Consider the following 20899-nt stretch of genomic DNA (forward strand, 5'->3'; position numbering starts at 1 on the left):
CCAGCCGCCCGGCCCTGGCTGTGGGGCCAGCAGCGGGGCCACAGGAGAGGGTATGAGAAGCAGCTCCCCAGGGGCCAGCAGATCCCTCCACTCCCCCTTCACAGGCAGCAGGGAAACCCCTGCTGTGCCATTAGCAAGTGCTGAAACCCCCTGTGTGTTCAAACAAAGCTGGCCCTGTGAGCCTCAACCTGCAGGACTCAGCTGGGGCCCAGGAATGGCAGGCGGAGGATGGGAAGGCGCGCCTCCTGACTTATTCGTCAGGACTCTAACTCCCGGAGCCATACCCGTCCCCCCAGACTGACTCCCCATGGCCAACCAAATGGGGCAAATGGATGGATCTCCTGGACTTCAGGACCCGGTAAGTCACCCTGGGGCACTCGGTACTCAGGCCCGCCTTTGTGCGGAAGGGGGGGCTTCTGTTGCCCCTCTACCAGGGACCTGCCTGGTGTCTGCAATGGAAAACAGTGTGTGTGTGGTGTAAATGTGTTTGTAGCTCCACGGCCCTGCAGCTACAGAGTCTAAATGGGCCGTAACCTGCAGCTTCGTGTTCACCAGGCGGGCGAAGCAATCTCACTCCGGATCAGTGCCTGTTCCGGAGGTCTTTATCTCTTGTTTTGTACAACCAAGGGGGACACATTATGGGAAAATTCCATTCAGAACCAACTGTTCTAAACTGTATAATAAAAACTTTAAAAATGTTGTCTTAATTTAAAAATTCTTAACAGGTTATTCCAAAATGTAAATGGGTTTTTATCAGCTCTTTTCTGTGCTGCTGTCCCTGACTTATCTGATGAGAGTGTTCACCTGTCTTGAAGGTTTCATGTTTTTCTATTTGTAGTACTGAGACTACGTTGTTTATCTGTTTTTAATGTTTGAGTGATTACCCAACTGATCAAAAATGTACTAATTTTGGCTAAATGGTTTGACTCTGACAGCTTAAATTCTAAATCGAGTCTTCCAACTTTGGGCTTCCAGTCGGATCCCTGGAACTCTCAAAGGATGAGACTCTGAATTTGTTAAAGTAACAGCTGCTTGAGTCAATTCAGACTATGTAAAATGTATTAAAATGTTATAAATGGTGTCAGACCTATGCTGTATTCATCTTTGCTTTCCAGCTAAAATAGTCTTATAAAAATAAGAGTAAATTCTGTGTATACAAGCCTTTATGTTGTTAACTAAAGTAAGCCAATGCAGATTGGTTCAGAAAATTGAGGTAATGCAAATGCCCTTCCGTTTGCTCAGTGGCTTGCTTGCTCAGTTTTACATGTCTTTGATGTGCTTTAAACTTGTTTCTTTTAATGATAAAGATCTTTTCAAAGTTGTAACCATGCACTAGTGACCATGTTTGCTGCTCAGAAGGTGTTGTCCTTATATTACTTAAAAGCATGGAAATGTAATTTTGACTTTTATTTCAGATACTGGTATGGTATTCATTAATAATTCTGTGTCTTAAGTCATCTAGCATCAGTACTAAGTAAAACTTAGAAGAGTGTATTATGTATACTTTTAACATCTCAAATTCGATAAGAGAGACTGTTTGAGTTTGTTAGCATGTATTCTCATAGGTTGTCCACACATGACAATTCAAGGCTATATAAAAGTAACTACGGGTGTAAAGTTTCCAAAAGTATAAACAAGTCATAAAAAGTTTTAAAATGTTTAAAAATGGTCTAAATCATAAATCTTAAAATCTGTTTTCACAAAAACTGTAATGTCTATTTTAACAGTGTCTGCTTAATCGGCTACCCTGCCATTTCTAAAATTAGGTCCTGTAAGCTCTTTTTGACTCTGTTAAATTATTCTGAGTTATGTGATAATTTTGTGTACTAACTCTAATGTTCAGGGTTTTTATTTCTGGCTTACTCGACAACAAGAGGGATAAAATTCATGATCTGGCTAAGTAATTTATTGTGTAACAACCAGGCATTGCTAGTTCAAATATAGATAAAAAGTGTGCCAAAAGAGACTTAGAGACAACGGGAGATGGTTATGCGGCAAATGCTGTGAAAACCCAGAAACCCAGGCCCATAACCCACTGGCTACACGGTAAATATCTGGAGGCCAAAGGATGGCAGAGACCTCTGCCACAATTTCTCCTCTAAGTCAGGCTACGCAGTAAGCACTGGTTAAACGCTGGTTAAATCTGAAAGCCCAGGAAGTCAGGCTAGAGACCCGACTCACTGCCTCACTTCTCCTTCTTTTCCAGAAGGGAAGTTACCACTGTTCTGCAGGACTCTCCACAGTAATATACAGTTTGACCCCCAGACCTTATGTAAGGGATGACTGACCATTTCTATAATAATGCCTGGTCACAGTATAGAGGACCAAATAGCATAGCCAGAATAAGAGGTTAAAATGTGACAGCTAGATCGATTTTTTGGTGTACGCGGTAAATGGGCAGAACTCCCCTTTTAAACCAAATTGAGGGATAGATAGGAAGTTGTACTGATGACCTCAAAGTATGCAAGCAGGTCACCACAGTTGATCTTACCTAAAAGATCATAGTTCTCCTCATGGGCACGGTCTTAACTCACAGGAAAATACTAAGTGTCAGAATTTGCCCATGACCATAGTTTTTTAGCTCACCCTGATATTAAAAAAAACTCCAAAAATCAGGGACGGGGTTGAGCACCCCCTTGACTGACATCATAGAGGCTGCCTCCTTGGTCCACTTTATTAGAGACCAGGAAATTGAGGAGCAAGCTAGCAGCAGGAGCAATGTAAGGATGGGCAACAGGCCAATCAGTGGCTGCTTTACACAGTGATCCACTGTCAAGGAAACCCAGCAAAGCCAATGCACCCCAAATGGCACCTGTTGCTGACATAAGGAGCCAGGGCATTGGGCAAGCAGCTGTTGTAACAGCGACTGCCTTCTGTCAACTCTGCCAAGAGCAAGGCTACTGGACATGGAACTGCCCTGGGTGTCGAAGGACTCCTGGTTCAGAACCTCAGACCCTGTGGCCCCGAGTTAAAAAGCCTTTGGCTCTGCCCAGCTTCCAGCTCCAGCCACTGCTATTGGGGATGGCCTAGGGTCAGTAAAATGCAAGTTGCCTATTTCTATCAGCCTCCTATTCAGCTCTCCTCCTAGTCCAGCCATGTAATGCAAGTCAACAGGGTGCCTCCCTTAAGGGAGATTTGCATCTCTTACAATTCTCTTAATAGCACCCCATGGATAGGTCTGGGCCTCACACACCCAGCCAGGCCTTAAAAATAAACTTAAAAAGCCCTCCCTGCCAGTTCCAGGGGAAAGTGGTCCCCTCCACTCCTGTACTGAGACTATAGACTTGATCTATACCAGCAGAAGGGACCTAAAAGATAGCCCCCTGACTAACACAGATAAAGTTTGGTTCATAGATGGAAGCAGCTTTGTCAGACGGGACCTGCTTCTCAGGGTATGCAACAGTTACAGCATGCTCTGCCCCCAGGAACTTTTGTTCATTTAGCAGAACTGATTGCCTTAACCAGAGCTCTAGATCACACAAGGGATTTGTAAGGCACCTTCACTCTGCATGGAGACCTCAGTCTTCCGGTAAGGCAGAAAGAGCCAACCAGGCTCTATGAAAAACATCACAAGGATAAAAATAAGTACTTGATAAATAAGGTTTAGAAGGAAAGAGTGTTCTTGGTAAAAAGGATTAAAAAGAAAAGAGCTTTTTAAATAAGAAAAGGACATGGTTTGTAAGAATCCTGATGGCTAGTTTACTCTAGACTGGAATGGAAATAATGGAATATTTCAAGTAAGTTAAAGAGGGTGTGTGAAGTCACAAAAGGTTATAAAAAAAAAATAATTAGACATGCTAACTACTGCTCCAGGAGCTATTTGTGCCATGTTCCAGGAAAAATGTTGTCTCTGGGTCAATCAGACTAGACAGGTACAAATCCGAATTCGTACTTTTCCTGGAAAAAGCCAAACAGCTCCAGGACCAGGCAAAGCAGGACTGGGATTTCTGCCCTGATATCTGGTCACGGAAATCCTGGCTGTTTCCTCTCCTTGGCCCAATAACTTCTGCAATCTTGATGCTTCTCTTTGCACTGTGTGTTTTTAATGCCCTTGTTAGTTTTGTCTCTAACAGACTAAAAGCTGTTAAACTCCAAATGGTCATCAGGCAAGGCTTCCAGCCCATTCCACTGGACGACCTGAGCAGCCCTCTGGACCGAGCCGCACTGTCTTTCCAAGGCCACTGTTGCACACCATAAGACAGGTAGCAAGAGGAAATACCCAAACCCCCCTCGACGCCCACATGCCAGCTTCGAAGAAGTTACAGAAAACGGAACTCCATCCATAATCCCAAAGAAGAATTTTGGGTATTACCTCTTGAGGGGAAAATATTAGACAGAAAGTCAGTTATGAGCTTATGTGTGTGTGACATAAAGGCCTAATGTGTCCAGCATATGCATCTGCACCTCAGTCATCCTGACAATGTTTCACTGGAAGCCCGGCCTTTGCATCCTGCCCTGCCCCCTTCTACCTGATAACCTGCCAGGTGGAGATCCCCACCCCTTCTGCCTGACAAATCTTCCACAACCTCCCAGATATAGCCCAGTATCTGCATTTCAGTATTGCAGAACAGGCGGGGGTTGGATCTCATTTTCATAGAGGAGGGGGGTTATGCACAGCCCTTAAGGAGGAATGCTGCTTCTATGTAGACAAGACAGGGGTGGCGAGGGACAACATGGCTCAACTACGTAAACGCTTAGAGAAAAGACAGTGGGACAGACTTCAGCAACAGGGATGATTTGAGTTGTGGTTCACTAAGTCTCTCTAGCTGAAAATGTTAAACTCATGGTAATTCGTCAACAATATGTAACACACGGGAAAGGGGAAAGGGGAAAGGGGAAACAGATGGTCTCTAAGATTAGAGACCCTGGCCTAAGAGGAGTGGGGAATGAAGGGTTAAAAAGTTAAAAGCCGCTTCCCCCTCCCCCCCCCCAACCTCCTCTGGTGAACTTTCCTGACCTCCTTAGACTTGCTCTGCATAGCCATTCTCTATAAAGTTAATTGGTCAGTAAATTACCCCAATGTGAGCGTAACCTTAGTTTCATCTAAATAAGATAGAAAAAGTCACCATATATCTCTTTGCCTCCTGGAACCCTGACCCCACCAGGTGTCCCTTATCGCCATTCGGCTGCATTCCTAGGTATCATCAAGGCAGTTCCTGCAATCTTGTGTGGCCCTCCCTTTTGGCAATAGGAGGCTTTTTGATACTCCCTGTGTTCATAAATCAACTGATTGTAAAATCACTTAACTTGTATCAATTGTTTACTCTATACCACTGTCTGCTCTATGCAATAATTGATTTTCTTTCTTTAAACGTGTATAAAAACCCCAACCCAAGACTATTCGAGGCCGCTCGCCTGTACTGGGACGGGGGCCCCGACATGTCGGAACATCAATAAACTTTACCCTTTGTTAATTACATGAGAGAAGGTCTCTTGGAGCGTTTTTGGGGTGGCAAGAGCAATTCAACTCTAATTTGACTGTAACAACTTAATGTATACTAAGCTGATCTTCTGTATATTAAGATAATCGAAAATGAATCTTGATGTGAATGGAAGGGGAGAGGGAGTGTGAGATGGGAGGGTGCAGGTGGGAGGGACGGTATGGGGGGGAAACAATTGTAATCCATAAATCGTACTTTGGAAATTTATATTCATTAAATAAAAGTTAAAAAAAAACTTTCATTGAAGATAGACAGATTTCATGTATACAGATTCAGGAACATAGTGATACTTTCCACCTTACCCTCCCTCCTGCCCACACTCCCATCCCTTATTCTTCCCCCCTCTCCTATTTCCATTCTTATTTTATGAAGATCTATTTTCAGTTAACATTATACTCATAAGATTAACCCTATACTAAGTAAAATGTTCAACAACTAGTATGAAGAAAAAAATTCACTGTTCTTCAACAGTTCACACAAAGGCTATTTAAAATCGTCACATCTCAGGGATTTTTCAAGATGGTGGCATAGGGAGGCAGCTTGCTGCTCTAGTCTAGGGGTGGATAGTTAAAAAAAAGTGGAAGGAGTGCAATCTCAGGGAAGGTTTAGGGAGAAAATGGTAGAGGAAACTCCATGCAAATTGGATGGACGCTGCGGACCTATGTGGAGGGTGTGGACTTGCACAGTTTGAGACCCCAGCAGCTGAGAGCCTCAGCACCAGCTTTGGAATGAGGCAAGACCATACTGCAGCAGCTCAAGCCACTGGCAATAAAGCTGTGGGAAAAGCCTGGCATGGGTCTGGCTTGGAGCTCTGTGGGGGATGATGTACCTGCCAACCTAGAGCAAAAAAAAGTGGGGGAGTTCACGTTTCTCTCTCCCGACCTCAGGCACTGGAATGCTGTAACTAGCCAAGAGAGGGCAGGCACCATTTTGGAGATACATAACAGCTGCTCCAGCTAGTCACCGTGAACCCAGCAACCAACCTAGAGGAGATGCTGGACTCTGGGAGAATTGACAGGGGGCTGGGTGCTTGTGACTGTGGGAGCCTTGTGTGGTGGGACTGTGAAAACACTGGGCTGTGTGGGAGGGTGCAGGCAAGCTCCAGGGAGGGAACACATCTTAGAGCAGCTTGATGCAGGAGTCAGCTGCAGTGCATCAGCTGAACTCATTTAGACAAAGTCTTAGACATTGGAGCAGTAGGATGCTACGTAGATCTAATGACTCTGTAAGATAATACTTTTGTCTTTCGGCTGCGTGCTTTCTCCCAAGGGCAGAGACAGTTCCTTGAGGGTGGAGAGTATATAATCTCATCATTTCAGCAATGAGGAAAGAAATCAGTGGTAGAAGAGAGTACATCAAATCCCTGACACAATTTTGGAGAACTTCTGCCACTTTACTCTGGCCTTCTTACACTTAACCTCTCCAAATGTCCAGTCCCTTGTTATCTCGGTTCCAGTTGCACAGATTTCCCACGAGTGGGGTTCCTTTAAAAAATCTGTGGAATGTGCTTTTCAAGGGAAAGAGTAAAGCGCATCTCAGTCTTGGTGACTAAAGAGGAAGGTCAGCTCATGGTACGTGGAAAGTGGCTTTGATGTACAGTCTGTGGATTCCGAATCTATTACAAAGGAAGGATGCACTCTGGCAACCTGAATGAGTCGTCCTTACCTCAATGAGACAGAAGATGATAACCAGCATCATGACCACTGCCGTCACAGATATTGCCACGATGAGCTTGTTGTGATAGCCGTGTTCTTGAGCTCCTTTTGCGAGCTAAGAAAGAGCACAGTTTAAAAAGACAGAATAAAGAGCTGGAAAATATGGATGCTAAATATTCAGAACCCCGTTCTTCAGGTGAGTCGTGTAAAAGATCTTAAAAGACCATACAAAATCTGCTGTATTATATATAATCTTGGTATTACTCATTTTCTCTACAGTGTGTTAGGTCTGCCTCCTAACAAAGTGTCACCGTCTTGGCAAAAGTTACATTACCGAGACAAGATCTGGACTGGGAGCCCCTGGTCTTCCCGCTTGGGGTCTCCTAAGGGATGGGAAAGTGCAGATCTCCTGTCCTCACCTTACTCGACTCCTGCTCTTTCTGTCCACTCGGGGCTTCTGTACTCTCATTGATATAGGTCTCGGTCCTCCACTGCTCTGTGTCCCATTCTTCCTTGGCTATCTTTTCTTCCTGCTGCTCACTGAGGAGCTTCATCAGGATGCCTGTTTTGGAGATGAGCTTGGCACAGGGCAGTTGCACCTGGGCCTCAGAGCAGTCCATTTTCAGAGTGCGGATGACGTGAGAAATGAGCCTTCTCACGTCAGTGTTGGGGATGAGGGACTGTAGCTGCTGATTCAGCTGAATTTCAAACTGTTCTCCCTGGGACAGCATCACGGGGTAGGTGAAGCCTACGGGCATGGTGGGGGCTTCAGTGCCCTCGCTGGGGTATTCCCACTGTGTTTCCTTGGTTTGGTCCACAGTCGGCATTAGGTCGAACTCGATCCCAGCAGAATCTGTAGCTGAAGGATCTGTGTGCATTTTGTCGCCAGGGAGCGTTTCTTCATGTGCAGTGGTGTTTTCTGGCAAAATGTTTTCTTCAAAAACACGCCCTCCGGAATGGTTTTCCTCCCTAGTGTCTTCTATAGAAGGTTCTCTCAGAGGAGGACTCCCCTGAGAATGCAGGCCTCCAGGGGATGAGAAAGCCTCTCCGGAGGGGGAGTTTATGAGACTCCGCAGTGCAGGGAACGGAGGCCTCTTCCCAGCCATCTGCCTGTTGAGGGAATTTTTCCTTCTGAACTTCCGACTCAGTTTGGCCTTGGGGGTTCGGAGGACCAGGTGAGAGCGAGTTTTGTGAAAGCGGTAATTTTGTCTGGAATGCGAGATTGGTTTCCCTGCCGCCTTATTTTTGGCTCTAGCATTGGCATTTCTAAGACAAAAATGGTGTAGGTTAAGTCTTTTCCTTTGTTGTTGATCTCAGAGAGAGATTTTGCAGGGGAGGTAGAAGGCCTGCCCAGGATGTGCTTCTTCAGGAAAGAGGGGGCTGCAGCCTCACGTTCCTTTGTGAGCAAGGGCTCCGTGTGCAAGGAGTTTCCGGCCACCTGCCTGGGCCTCTGAGCCACTTGAAGCTCCTTCAGCTCCCTGGAGCCTGCTCTCCCAAGCCTTCTTCCCCCAATGCTCTCCGCAAAGGGCCAGGTGCCCCATCTCCTCCCGAGGCTCTTCCTCATCTCCTGGAGGTGCCTTTTCCGTAAGCCCTTTGGCCCCTTGATGACTTTTTTCACTCTCTGCAGCCTGTACCCCACACTTGGCATGGTTGCCAGGCTGTTCTCCTGTGACGGGGCAGTTTCTGATTTCTTTTGGAGGATTTGAGGGTTAAATTGATGACCTAACAGGATAGGCTGCATAAGCATGGCCTTTTCTTCCTTCTTAACCTCATTGATTTTTTCTTGAATTTCTTCATCTAACAAATTCTGTAGAAAATAGAGCTTTCTCAACTTATTTCTGTAAGGATGAGAGGGCCTTCTTATGTGGGTTTTCACATAGCTCAGGGACTTATCTCTATCTTGCACATTTGAAAAAAGTAGTGTAATGAATGGTAATAATGTTGATTCTACATTTTGTAGATTTTCCTCTGAGAAATAAGGCAATATGTAATGAAGAGTTAAAATTGTATATGTACAGGTGTAAAAAGTTAAGCTTAAGCTTACAGGTTTAAACCTTCCTGGTACAGCTGTAAAAAAAATAAGACAGAGTAGCACCTTGGCAGTAGGGACTCCATTTTGGAGCACTTGAGACTGCATTCTGGGAAAGCAACCCCCCCACCGTGAGACTCTGGTCCGAAACTATGATCTCAAATAGTCGGACAATAGCAGTGCACTACATCACCCTTGGCAACACACAAAAACCCCCTAGCATGATTGCTCAAGCTTAAAAGTAGAAAGGTTGCACCTGGGTTACCTGGGCTAATAATGAAGATGTGATTTGTCTATGTCTTAAGATCATAATTGTGGATTGTAAGACTTTAGCAACCCCTTAACAACCGTGTATTCTCTTCCCCTTCCCGGTTTTGCGGTTTTTGCCTTTATAAACCCTAACCTTTGGTTATTCGGGGCTGCTCTGCTCATGATGATCAGACAGCCCCAGCATGCTGGATAATCAATAAAGCTTCCCCTTGCTGTTTGCATAAGAGATGTCTCTTGGTGACGTTTTTCGGGTGGTCGACTCTAACATTTGGAGGCCCCAGCGAGATCGGGGCTGCCCGTGGACGCCGCCAACGGACATCTCTTGGGGTAAGTATAAAGGCGCCTAAGGTAGGGACTCAGTATATGCGCGCTTCAGGTTTCAGTTTTTCAGGTTACAGGCCTGTTTCGGTTTCAGTTTTTGGGTTGGCACGGTATGCACTGTGGCTGGCAGACGTGCCTGGAAGCCCCAGGCTACCACCTTGGGGGACGCCCCGAGAGGACAGGGAGACTGAGGACGCTCAGCGAAACTCCCATCAGAAATTCCCCTAGGCGGGAGTTTTGTGCCAACAGCGGTTACATTTTAGGTTTCAGTTTTTTGGGGAATTACTTTTCTGTCTGTAACATGGGTCAAACTGTGTCCACGCCGCTATCTCTTACTCTGGCTCACTGGCCTGATGTGCGGGCTAGGGGATCTAATCTCTCTCTTCTGATTAAGAAGGTAAAGCAGCAGTCTTTCTGTGCCTCTGAATGGCTTGCTCTAGGAGTGGATTGGCCCCCCGGAGGGCTCATTCCATTTACCACTCATTCGCTGAGTGAAAGAGGCCATTCTCCTGCCTGGCCGTCCTGGGCACCCGGACCGGGATTTTGAGAAGACATCGGAGGTCAGTATTCCTTCCCTCAAGCGGGACCGGATCTGTGGAAGTGACCGTTGAGTGTCCGGCACCCCACAGCTCTCCGAGAACGCGGAGTCCCCCCCCCCCCCCCCCCCCCCCCGGCCACTGCTTAGCTACGGCCGAAACTCCAGAGGGATTGTAAGGAATGGGAGGGAAATTAGGAAGGGCAGTTGGCTGAGAGCCTGGAGACCCCCTGAGCTCGCTTTGGCTTCCCGGCGGCCGGACTGCGACCCGAGGACCAGGTCTCTCTCTCGGAGGGACGCCTGGTCACGCTGCCTACTGCTACGCGAGCAGGGCTTAGCTTCGGTCGAGGCTAATATTGGCCCTCCAGGTAAACTCAGACAACTAGGTAGTGGGTAACCTTGAGCGATAGGAGACTTCAAACCCCACTCAGCCCCCAGACAGGAGGAGGTCATTGCTTTCTGCCTTCCTCCTCCTCCAGGGGGGCTCCTTCCCCCACTCTTTTGCTCTCCTCATCTCCATTCCTATACCACTGGGCAGGAGAAAGGGAGAGGGAAATTCCACAAGTCTCTCCACCTAGGGAAAAGCTGTTACCTGTTACCTGTTAACCCTTTCCAACCTGGTAAAAAGTTTTCTGTCTTTGCAGCTTTATGGTAGCTCTGGTGCGTCTTAAAGTTTTTTGTAAACTATTACTGTTGCTAAGCTTTGATTGCCTGAGGACTAAATCTGGAAAAGAGCTAAAGTTAACTATCTGTTGTAATTGACTGAGTATCTGCAGTAGTCCTAATTGATCTGGCTTTGGTTAAATTATAGGAGGTTCCCAACACTCTTGGTAAAATGGCGCACCTACCCAACCCCACAGTTAGTCCTGCCAAGCCCTGGTGTGTGCAGTCTTCCCTGTAAATGGGGGACCACAGCCTTTCTCTGCACTCTATTCTAGTCCATGTGGCCTGCCGCACCCAGGCAGGCATAGCCAAATATCTCTAGGCAGAGCCCCCACCCCAGCGCTGCTTCTTTTTTCCTCTCCTGGAGGAATTTCCAATTCAATACTACTGCTGGCCTTACCTAAGGGAGCCAGAACCTTAAGCCATTAACCCTTACCAACCTGATGGGTTTTTCTCTTTGCAGCTAATAAAAACCTAAACAATGGGTTATTCATCTGAGAGCATTCACCTGTCTCGAAGGTTTCGAAGGTTTCGCGTTTTTCTATTGCCATTAGAGTCTTAATTGGGAAAACTACAATGCAAAGTTGTTTACATTGTTTATCTGTTTTTAATGTCTGAGTGATTACCCAACTGATCAAAAATGTACTAATTTTGGCTAAATGGTTTGACTCTGACAGCTTAAAATCTAAACCGAGTCTTCCAACTTTGGGCTTCCAGTCGGATCCCTGGAACTCTCAAAGGATGAGACTCTAAATTTGTTAAAGTAACAGCTGCTTGAGTCAATTAAAATTATATAAAATATATTAAAATGTTATAAATAGTGTCAAACCTATGCTGTATTTATGTTTTTGCTTTCCAGCTAAAGTGGTCTTATAAAAATAAGAGTAAATTCTGTGTATACAAGCCTTTATGTTGTTAACTAAAGTAAGCCAATGCAGATTGGTTCAGAAAATTGAGGTAATGCAAACACCCTTCGGTTTGCTCAGTGGCTTGCTTGCTCAGTTTTACATGTCTTTGATATGCTTTAAACTTGTTTCTCTTAATGAGAAACATCTTTTCAAAGTTATAAACATGCACTAATGTTTGCTGTCCAGGAGGTGTTATCCTCCTGTTACTTAAAAACATAAAAATGTAATTTTAACTTTTATTTCAAATAATGGTGTGGTATTCATTAATAACTCAGTGTCTTAAGTCATCTAGGCATCAGTACTAAGTAAAACTTAAAAAAAAAATGTATTATATATACTTTTAACATCTCAAATTCGATAAAAAAAAAACTGTTTGAGTTTGTTAACATGTATTCTCATAGGTCGTCCATACATGACAATTCAAGGCTATGTAAAAGTAACTACAGGTATAAAGTTTCAAAAGGTGTAAACAAGTCATAAAAAGTTTTAAAATGTTTACAATTTTAAAATATTGTTTACAGAGTTGAGTGCTAATGCCAAAATTACACTGACCTAAAGTTAAAGTCTGATCTTCTGTTATAACAATGGGTTTAAAAAAAAAAAGTGTACTAATATTAGTAAATATCTAAAAATGGTCTAAATCATAAATCTTGAAATCTATTTCTGCAAAAACTGTAACGTCTATTTTAACAGTGTCTGCTTATTCGGTTACTCTGCCATTTCTAGAGTTAGGTCCTGTAAACTCTTTTTGACTCTGTTAAATAATTCTAAATTATGTAAACTCTTATATACAAGGTTTTTTTTTTTTTCTGGTTTATTCGACAACAAAAAAACATAAAATTCATGTTAATCCATTGTGTACTCTACTGTCTCTGTTAAGTTATGGTTATGTGGCAGATGCTAGAAAACTGGGTTCCAGAAACCCAAGAAAGCTCTCGTGTCTACAGACTACACGGTAAATACCCGGAAGCCAAAGAATGGCAGAGACCTCTGCCACAATTTCTCCTCTAAGTCAGGCTACACAGTAAACACTGGTTAAACTGCCAGTTAAATCTAAAAGCCCAAAAAGTCAGGCTAGAGACCCAACTCGCTGCCTCACTTCTCCTCTTTTCTCTTCCAGAAGGGAAGTTACTACTGTTCTGCAGGACTCTCCATTGTGATGTACGGTTTGATCCCCAGACCTTATGTAAGGGATGACTGACCTTTTCTGTAATAATGCCTGGCCACAGTATAGGGCCCCAAACAACAACAACAACAACAACAACAAAGGTTAAACTATAAAATAATATGACAACTAGATCAATTTTTCGGTGTAAAAAGTTACACTGACGACCTCAAAGTATGCAAGCAGGTCACCACAGTTGATCTTACCTAAAGGGTCATAGTTCTCCTCATGGGCACGGTCTTAACTCGCAGGAAAATACTAAGTGTCAGAATTTGCCCATGACCATAGTTTTTCTAGCTCACCCTGATATTTAAAAAAATCTCCAAAAATCAGGATTGGGTTGAGCACCCCCTTGACTGATATCATAGAGGCTGCCTCCTTGGTCTACTTTATTAGAGACCAGGAAATTGAGGAGCAAGCTAGCAGCAGAGGATAGGCAACAGACCAATCAATGGCTGCTTTACATGGTGATTGCCATCAAGGAGACCCAGCAAGGCCAGTGCACCCCAAACGGCACCTGTTGCTGATATAAGGAGACAGGGCATTGGGCAAGCAGCTGTCATGACAGCAAATGCCTTCTGTCAGCCCTGCCAAGAGCACGGCCACTGGACATGGAACTGCCCTGGGTGTCGAAGGACTCCTGGTTCAGAACTACAGACCCTGTGGCCCCGAGCTAAAAAGCCTTTGGCTCTGCCCAGCCTCTGCCCAGCTTCCAGCTCCAGCCACTGCTATTGAGGGGATGGCCTATGGTCAGTAAAACACAAGTTGCCTATTTCCATCAGCCTCCTATTCAGCTCTCCTCCTAGTCCATCCATGTAATGCAAGTCAACAGGGTGCCTCCCTTAAAGGAGATTTGCATCTCTTTCAATTCTCTTCCAGCACCCCATGGATAGGTCTGGGCCTCACACACCCAGCCAGGCCTTAAAAGTCTATCCAATAACATTAAGCTTAGAAAGCCCTCCCTGCCAGTTCCTAAAAACAGGGCTTTCGGTAACAGCTAACTCAGATAGCCCTACACCGATTTGGACAGGTCCTCACTGAGGACTTAAAGGGGCTATCTCTTGAGGGGGGGTGCACAATAATCCATAATATAAATGGTTAAATGTAAATAATTCATTAGTCTGTCCTTTTCCCAGCCTGAGACTCTAGTTTTATACATTGGCTTAACTTCCTAGCAAAACTGGCTACTAAATATCAAAAAAAAAAAAAAAATTATCTCTGGGTCAATCAGACTAGACAGGCACAAACCCAAATTTGTACTTTTCCTGGAAAAAGCCAAACAGCTCCAGGACCAGGCCAAGCAGGGCTGGGATTTCTGGCCTGACACCTGGTCATGGAAATCCTGGCTATTTCCTCTCCTTGGCCCACTAACTTCTGCAATCTTGATGCTTCTCTTTGCACCGTGTGTTTTTAATGCCCTTGTTCGTTTTGTCTCTAACAGACTAAAAGCTGTTAAACTCCAAATGGTCATCAGGCAAGGCTTCCAGCCCATTCCACTGGACGACCTGAGCAGCCCTCTGGACCGAGCAACACAGTTTTTCCAAGGCCATTGTTGCACACCATAAGACAGGTAGCAAGAGGAAATACCCAAATCCCCCTCGACGCCCACATGCCAGCTTCGAAGAAGTTACAGAAAACGGAACTCCATCCATAATCCCAAAGAAGAATTTTGGGTATTACCTCTTGAGGGGAAAATATTAGGCAGAAAGTCAGTTATGAGCTTATGTGTGTGTGACATAAAGGCCTAATGTGTCCAGCATATGCATCTACATCTCAGTCATCCTGACAATGTTTCACGGGCAGCCTGGCCTTTGCATCCTGCCCTGCCCCCTTCTACCTGATAACCTGCCAGGTGGAGATGCCCGCCCCTTCTGCCTGACAAATCTTCCACAATCTCCCAGATGCAGCCCAGTATCTGCATTTCAGTATTACAGAACAGGCGGGGGTTAAATCTCATTTTCATGGGGGTGGGTTATGCGCGGCCCTAAAGAAAAAATGTTGTTTTTATGCCTACTGAACCGGGGTGGTTAGAAACTCCATGGCCAAACTCAAAAAAACGACTGGAAAAATGGCAACAGGAAAGGAAAACTCAACAGGGATGGTTTGAGTCATGGTTCTGCCGGTCCCCATGGCTGACTACTCTACTGTCAGCCCTAACAGGACCCTTAATTGTTCTACTCCTAATTGTAACCATAGGACCTTGTGTGTTAAATAGACTCATCACCTTCGTGCAGGAACAAGTTAAAAATGTTAAACTCATAATCATAAGACAACAATATGTCACATTAAAAGATACAAAAACAAATCTCTAAGATTAGAGATCCTCACAACAAGGAGTGGGGAATGAAGAGTTAAAATTGTATATGTACAGGTGTAAAAAGTTAAGCTTAAGCTTACAGGTTTAAACCTTCCTGGTACAACTGTAAAAAAAAATAAGACAGAGTAGCACCTTGGCAGTAGGGACTCCATTTTGGAGCACTTGAGACTGCATTCTGGGAAAGCAACCCCCCCACCGTGAGACTCTGGTCCGAAACTATGATCTCAAATAGTCGGACAATAGCAGTGCACTACATCACCCTTGGCAACACACAAAAACCCCCTAGCATGATTGCTCAAGCTTAAAAGTAGAAAGGTTGCACCTGGGTTACCTGGGCTAATAATGAAGATGTGATTTGTCTATGTCTTAAGATCATAATTGTGGATTGTAAGACTTTAGCAACCCCTTAACAACCGTGTATTCTCTTCCCCTTCCCGGTTTTGCGGTTTTTGCCTTTATAAACCCTAACCTTTGGTTATTCGGGGCTGCTCTGCTCATGATGATCAGACAGCCCCAGCATGCTGGATAATCAATAAAGCTTCCCCTTGCTGTTTGCATAAGAGATGTCTCTTGGTGACGTTTTTCGGGTGGTCGACTCTAACAGTAATTCAGTGCACTAATAATGTCACTTTCATCGTTGAAGTCCCGCTGTTCACTCATGTGGCTTGGGAAGTCCACGCTGTTTCTCTCTGATACTGGGTTCTCTGGCTCAATAGTCAGCTGCTTGCTGGTGTTGTTCTTCCGGGCTTGCAGTATCTTCATGAATGCCCCCTTTGGGTTCCCTATAGATGCTTCTTCAACTGTCAAAAAAAGAAGAGACTGCTTTTTGGTACGGAAGACTGATGGGACAGCTTTATGTCAGTCCACAGCCCTACACTCTGATCAATTAAATTAGGAGTCAAATCCAATATTTGGGGTACCATTGAGACTTTAGAGAGAAAAGTAAAACCAAACTCAAACCTATGAAATGGCAACAAAAAAGGAGAAAAAGATATTTTTGAGAGGGGCATTCAGAAGAGTTCGCAGTGTTAAAAAGCAGTAACTATGATCAGTATTATTTCATTGGTTTCCAATGACCAACCACTCCAGGCTTAGAATAAGGCTGGAAGACAAATGGCCCCACCCAGCTGCCCCTTCTGTGGCTCTGCCCCTGCTTCTCAGCCACATCATTCCACAGTCCTGCCTCATGCTGAGGGAGCACAAGGCTTCCTCCCTCCCTCCCTCTCTCCCTCCCTGTGGCCCTGTGTTCTTGCTGCCATCACAGGTGTCCATGGCAAGAGATAGGCATGTAAGGGGAGTGAGGGCAGAGGTGGTCAAGCCAAGGGGCCTTGCTCCTCACCTCAGTGTGTTCTTTCCCACCCTTGTAAAGGGAGATTAACAATGCTTGTCCTTCTCACCTCTTGAGATGAAGGGAATAATATAATTGGTAGGAAACTGGTCTGAAAGGTGAGCAACACTGTGTAGATGGGTATACAGTTATCACTGTGCTAATGCCTCAGATCCCTGACTGAGATCCGAATTCAAGCTGTCTAAGGAAGAAAGCGGTCACATTTTGAAAGTCATGACGTCAGTGGTAATAACCCTCATCTACAGAAAGATACTTAAAAGTACCCAAGTGTTCTGTGGATAGAAAAGTGTGAGACTCAGAGCAGGTTCAGAATTGGACAGTCTACAGGAATGGAGGAGCCTTCCGACTGCATCAGAGGAGCCAGGCAGCCATTTCTGGTTATGGGACCAGAAACTCCCAGGCTCCCAATAAAACAGCATCACTTGTACTCTTTTCTACAAGTGCAAAAACAACCGCAGTGAGCAGTGTAGACCTGTTCTATAAGACAGAGGGCCCTTGAGGCCCAACACATAGAAAACCAGTTTATAGACTGTGTGCAAATGAGTTATCATTGAAAAGCAAAGCACCCAAGAGCACAGAACACCACGTGTGTGGTTCCCAACATTGCTTCCTTCCCCTTCCACCTCTTTTCCATGATCCTTTGTGCATATGTAAATTACATAGTGGTAACTATGTTATTAATATGTAAATTACATAGCGGTAACTATGTTATTAAATTACATAGCGGTGATTGGGAACCTGACTTTCAGCAAGGGAGCAGTGTAGCAATTTAGGGAGTTTAAATCTGAATGAATGAATAAAAATTCAGCAATTAATTACATTGTTACTTTAAACTTGACCCTAAAATTTTAAAATAAGAAATTTAAAACAAATAAAAATTAAAAAAAGATCCTCAGGAAGTTCCGACTCATGGCAATGTGTCGTATTTGGCAGGCATTCATTGTCACAGTGAAGCTTGACGGTGTTGCAGACAACCTCGATAGTATGTTTAAATTGGCAGAGGCAGCAGGCCATATGGCTAGGTAAGATCCTATGAATAGAGACAGAGAATTAAGTTACCTGTAAAGGGGTTCCTTGGGTGGGTCAAACAGGTGAGCCAAGGTGCCAGCAAAGGAGTTCTTGAGGTATGTGGCCAGGACATTTGGGTAGGAGCCTGGTGGCCAATTGTTGGTCTTGAATATGAGAATAAAGGAAGGAGGGAGAGGTGGCCCAAGGAGGCATAGGCATGGAAGTGGGTGTGGTGTATCCAAAATAAAGTCAGCAGGGTGAGCATTGGGCACCATGGATCTGTCGTTTGACTCAGGGGTGTCTCCTTCCAGTTCACAAGTCTCACTGTGGGTTGGGAGTGCACAGGAGGACTTCCCCCAACCTCTGGAGTCCCCTTCTCCATCCCTGTTGGAAGTGTTCACTATTAGAAACTACTCTGGTCCCAGAAAAATGACTGACTGCAGTAATTGTTGGAAAAGATGTGGAGAAAAAGGAACACTCACTCACTGATGGGTGAGTGAAAGTAATTTGAGCAGGCAGGTGTTTAGCCCAGCCATGAAGATGCTGCTTGGGACAAGCACATCCCCTTCTGGAGTGCCTGGCTCCATTTCTGATCCCTGTTTCCTGCCAGGGAGTGCCCTGGGATGTGTCAGGTGGTGCTTCCCTAAATACCCAGAAATGGAAAGACTGCAACTTATGGTAGGTGTGTGTTTTTAAGAAACTGTCAGTCTATTTTTATTATATATATTTTTAATTTATCATTTCAAAAGTTTCTGTGGAAGGAAGAGAGAGAAACACACACAAACACACACATCTTTTCTTTTTTTTTCTTTTTGACAGGCAGGGTGGACAGTGAGAGACAGAGACAGAAAGGTCTTCCTTTTGCCATTGGTTCACCCTCCAATGGCCGCTGCAGCCGGCGCGCTGTGGCCGGCGCATCGTGCTCATCCAAAGCCAGAAGCCAGGTGCTTTTCCTGGTCTCCCATGCAGGTGCAGGGCCCAAGGACTTGGGCCATCCTCCACTGCACTCCCAGGCCATAGCAGAGAGCTGGCCTGGAAGAGGGGCAACCGGACAGAATCTGGTGTCCCGACTGGGACTAGAATCCGGTGTGCTGGCACAGCAAGTCGGAGGATTAGCCTATTGAGCCACGGTGCTGGCCACATCTTTTCATTAGGTAGTTTACTCCCCAAATGTCTGCGACATCCAGGGCTGCGCCAGGCCAAAGCCAGGAGCTCAGAAACTAGTTTGGTTTTCCATGTGAGGAGCAAGAACTCAAGTCCTTGGGGCATCACCCACTGCCTTCCAGGGTGCACGTTAGCAGGAAGCTGGGGTGGAGCAGAGCCGGGACTTGGATCCAGGCATTCTGATGTGGGATTGGAGTATCCCAGGTAGTGGCTTAACGGCTGCACCAAACGCCTGCCTCATAAACAGTTTAATTTTTATTTGTTTTATTTTTTAAAGCTTTTATGTAATGAATGCAAATTTCATAGGTACAACTTTAGGAATATAGTGTTTTTTCCCCCATACCTGCCCTCCCACCCCCACTCCCATCCTACCTCCTACTCCCTCTCCCATCCCATTCTTCATTAAGATTCACTTTTGATTGACTTTATATACAAAAGAGCAACTCTATACTAAGTAAAGATTTCAACACTTTGCACCAACCCCCCACCCCACAACATAAAAAGTACTGTTTGAGAACAAGTTTTGCAGTTAATTCTCATAGTACAACTCATTAAGGACAGAGTTCCTACATGGGGCGTAAGTGCAAACAGCTTCATTTCTAATACCCCCAAACTGGAACAACCTAAGTGTTCACAAATAGGTGAATAGATAAACTATGGTAGGTTCATATAATGAAATGCTATTCAGCAATAAAAGGAAATTAACTCTTGGTACACACAACAACAAGAGTGTCTTAGTCATGTTGAGTCATGTTGAGTGACAAAAACTGGTTAGAAAACAGTGCATACTGTTTGTGGTTCCATTTCTATAAACGTGTAGAACATGCATAATAGCCCATAGTAACAGTAAGAAGGTCAAGGTTACATGGAAATTGGATTGGGGAGCGCAAGGAGGGATGGAAGGGAAGAATGATAAAAAGATAAAAGCACAAGTTGAGGTGGCGGGTATTTTGCTGTGGTCATGGCCTATGGTATATACATCTATCCACATAGGTGGTCCACTGTGTCTATTATTTCTTCATCTCTGGAACTACTATGAAACTGCTCAGAGGAAAGAAGGAAGGGAGGAAGCAAGAGAGAGGAGGAGGAAGGGGGAGGGGTGGGAGTGAGGGAGCAGAGGAGGGAAGGAAGGCTAATGATTGAGTCCACATGAGAAGTATGCTGCTTGTGATACCCACATCCTGTATGGCAGTGCCTGGGTTCTCGGTGTACTTTTTGTACTATTCTTTACTTTTCTTGGGGGATTGAATTATTTTTAAAAATATTTATTTATTTATGTTATTATTTATTATTATTTTTCACTCTCCAAATGGCCACAAAAGCCGAGTGGAGTAGCTGGGATTCAAACTGACATTCCAATATGGAGTGCCGGCATCACAAGTGGTGAGTTACCTTGCTGTGCCACAAGGCCTGTCCCTAGTAGGTTTGAGTATTTTTAAAATAAAATTGGCAAAAACGCTAACAAAGCTAGTTGGTTATCTTATTAAGAATTATTGGAGGCTGTTCAGGGAGATAAAAACAGCCTGTTTAATAGGAGTGAGTCCTCAAGATTATACTTAAGCAGTATAATTTAGTGATTAGGAATACAGATTCCATCACCAGATTAGGTGCACATCTTAGCTCTGCTAATAATATGATCTTGGGCAAATGGCTTAGACTCTGTTTCTCAACCACCTCATTCTGATAGCACCTACCTCTAATGAGATGTGAGGACCAAATGAATCAGCACTTGAGGTGTGCCTGACACATGTGAGTGTGCAACACAGTTAGACACTGTAGTTATTCACTTGCAAACCACTACCTGCACAGTACTGATGCTCTCCCACCTTGGGTTGTTTGGGGGCCTTCTCTGAGGCAAAAGGATGACTTTATTAGGAAAACAGAACCTGTGTTTCATGGAAACACGAAGGCTGTGGGTTGGGGGCACAATGTATAGAGTTTAGATTAACACTGGATACACTTAGTGGGCCAGGCTCTTTCTAACCAATAGAATAACCAATGGTTGAGTTGTTACAGATGACTAATGTTACTTCTTTGGGTCCAGGGAAAGCTTCATATAGAAAGAATGCACTCAG

General features: G+C 44.7%; 1 protein-coding gene and 1 long non-coding RNA gene across 2 annotated transcripts in view; one reads left to right on the plus strand and one right to left on the minus strand.

The window, feature by feature from the left end:
• Positions 1-948: 948 nt before the first annotated feature.
• The window catches only part of LOC149121313 (leucine-rich repeat-containing protein 37A2-like), a 43016-nt gene continuing 23065 nt past the window's right edge, over positions 949-20899 (minus strand). The window contains 6 exon segments of the mRNA XM_089317025.1: positions 949-8360; positions 8363-8759; positions 9003-9095; positions 15920-16098; positions 17276-17277; positions 17560-17682. Of these exon segments, the coding sequence (XP_089173151.1) occupies positions 7480-8360; positions 8363-8759; positions 9003-9095; positions 15920-16098; positions 17276-17277; positions 17560-17682 (1675 nt within the window). The 3' untranslated portion in view covers positions 949-7479.
• LOC149121314 (uncharacterized) lies at positions 10283-15864 on the plus strand. Its single transcript, XR_016223701.1, has 2 exons — positions 10283-12983; positions 14429-15864. It is a non-coding gene; the product is annotated as an uncharacterized LOC149121314 (long non-coding RNA).

Source organism: Oryctolagus cuniculus, chromosome 17 (genome assembly GCF_051225735.1).
Source record: "Oryctolagus cuniculus isolate XC-2025 breed Fujian yellow rabbit chromosome 17, ASM5122573v1, whole genome shotgun sequence".
NCBI classification, from domain to species: Eukaryota; Metazoa; Chordata; class Mammalia; order Lagomorpha; family Leporidae; genus Oryctolagus; species Oryctolagus cuniculus.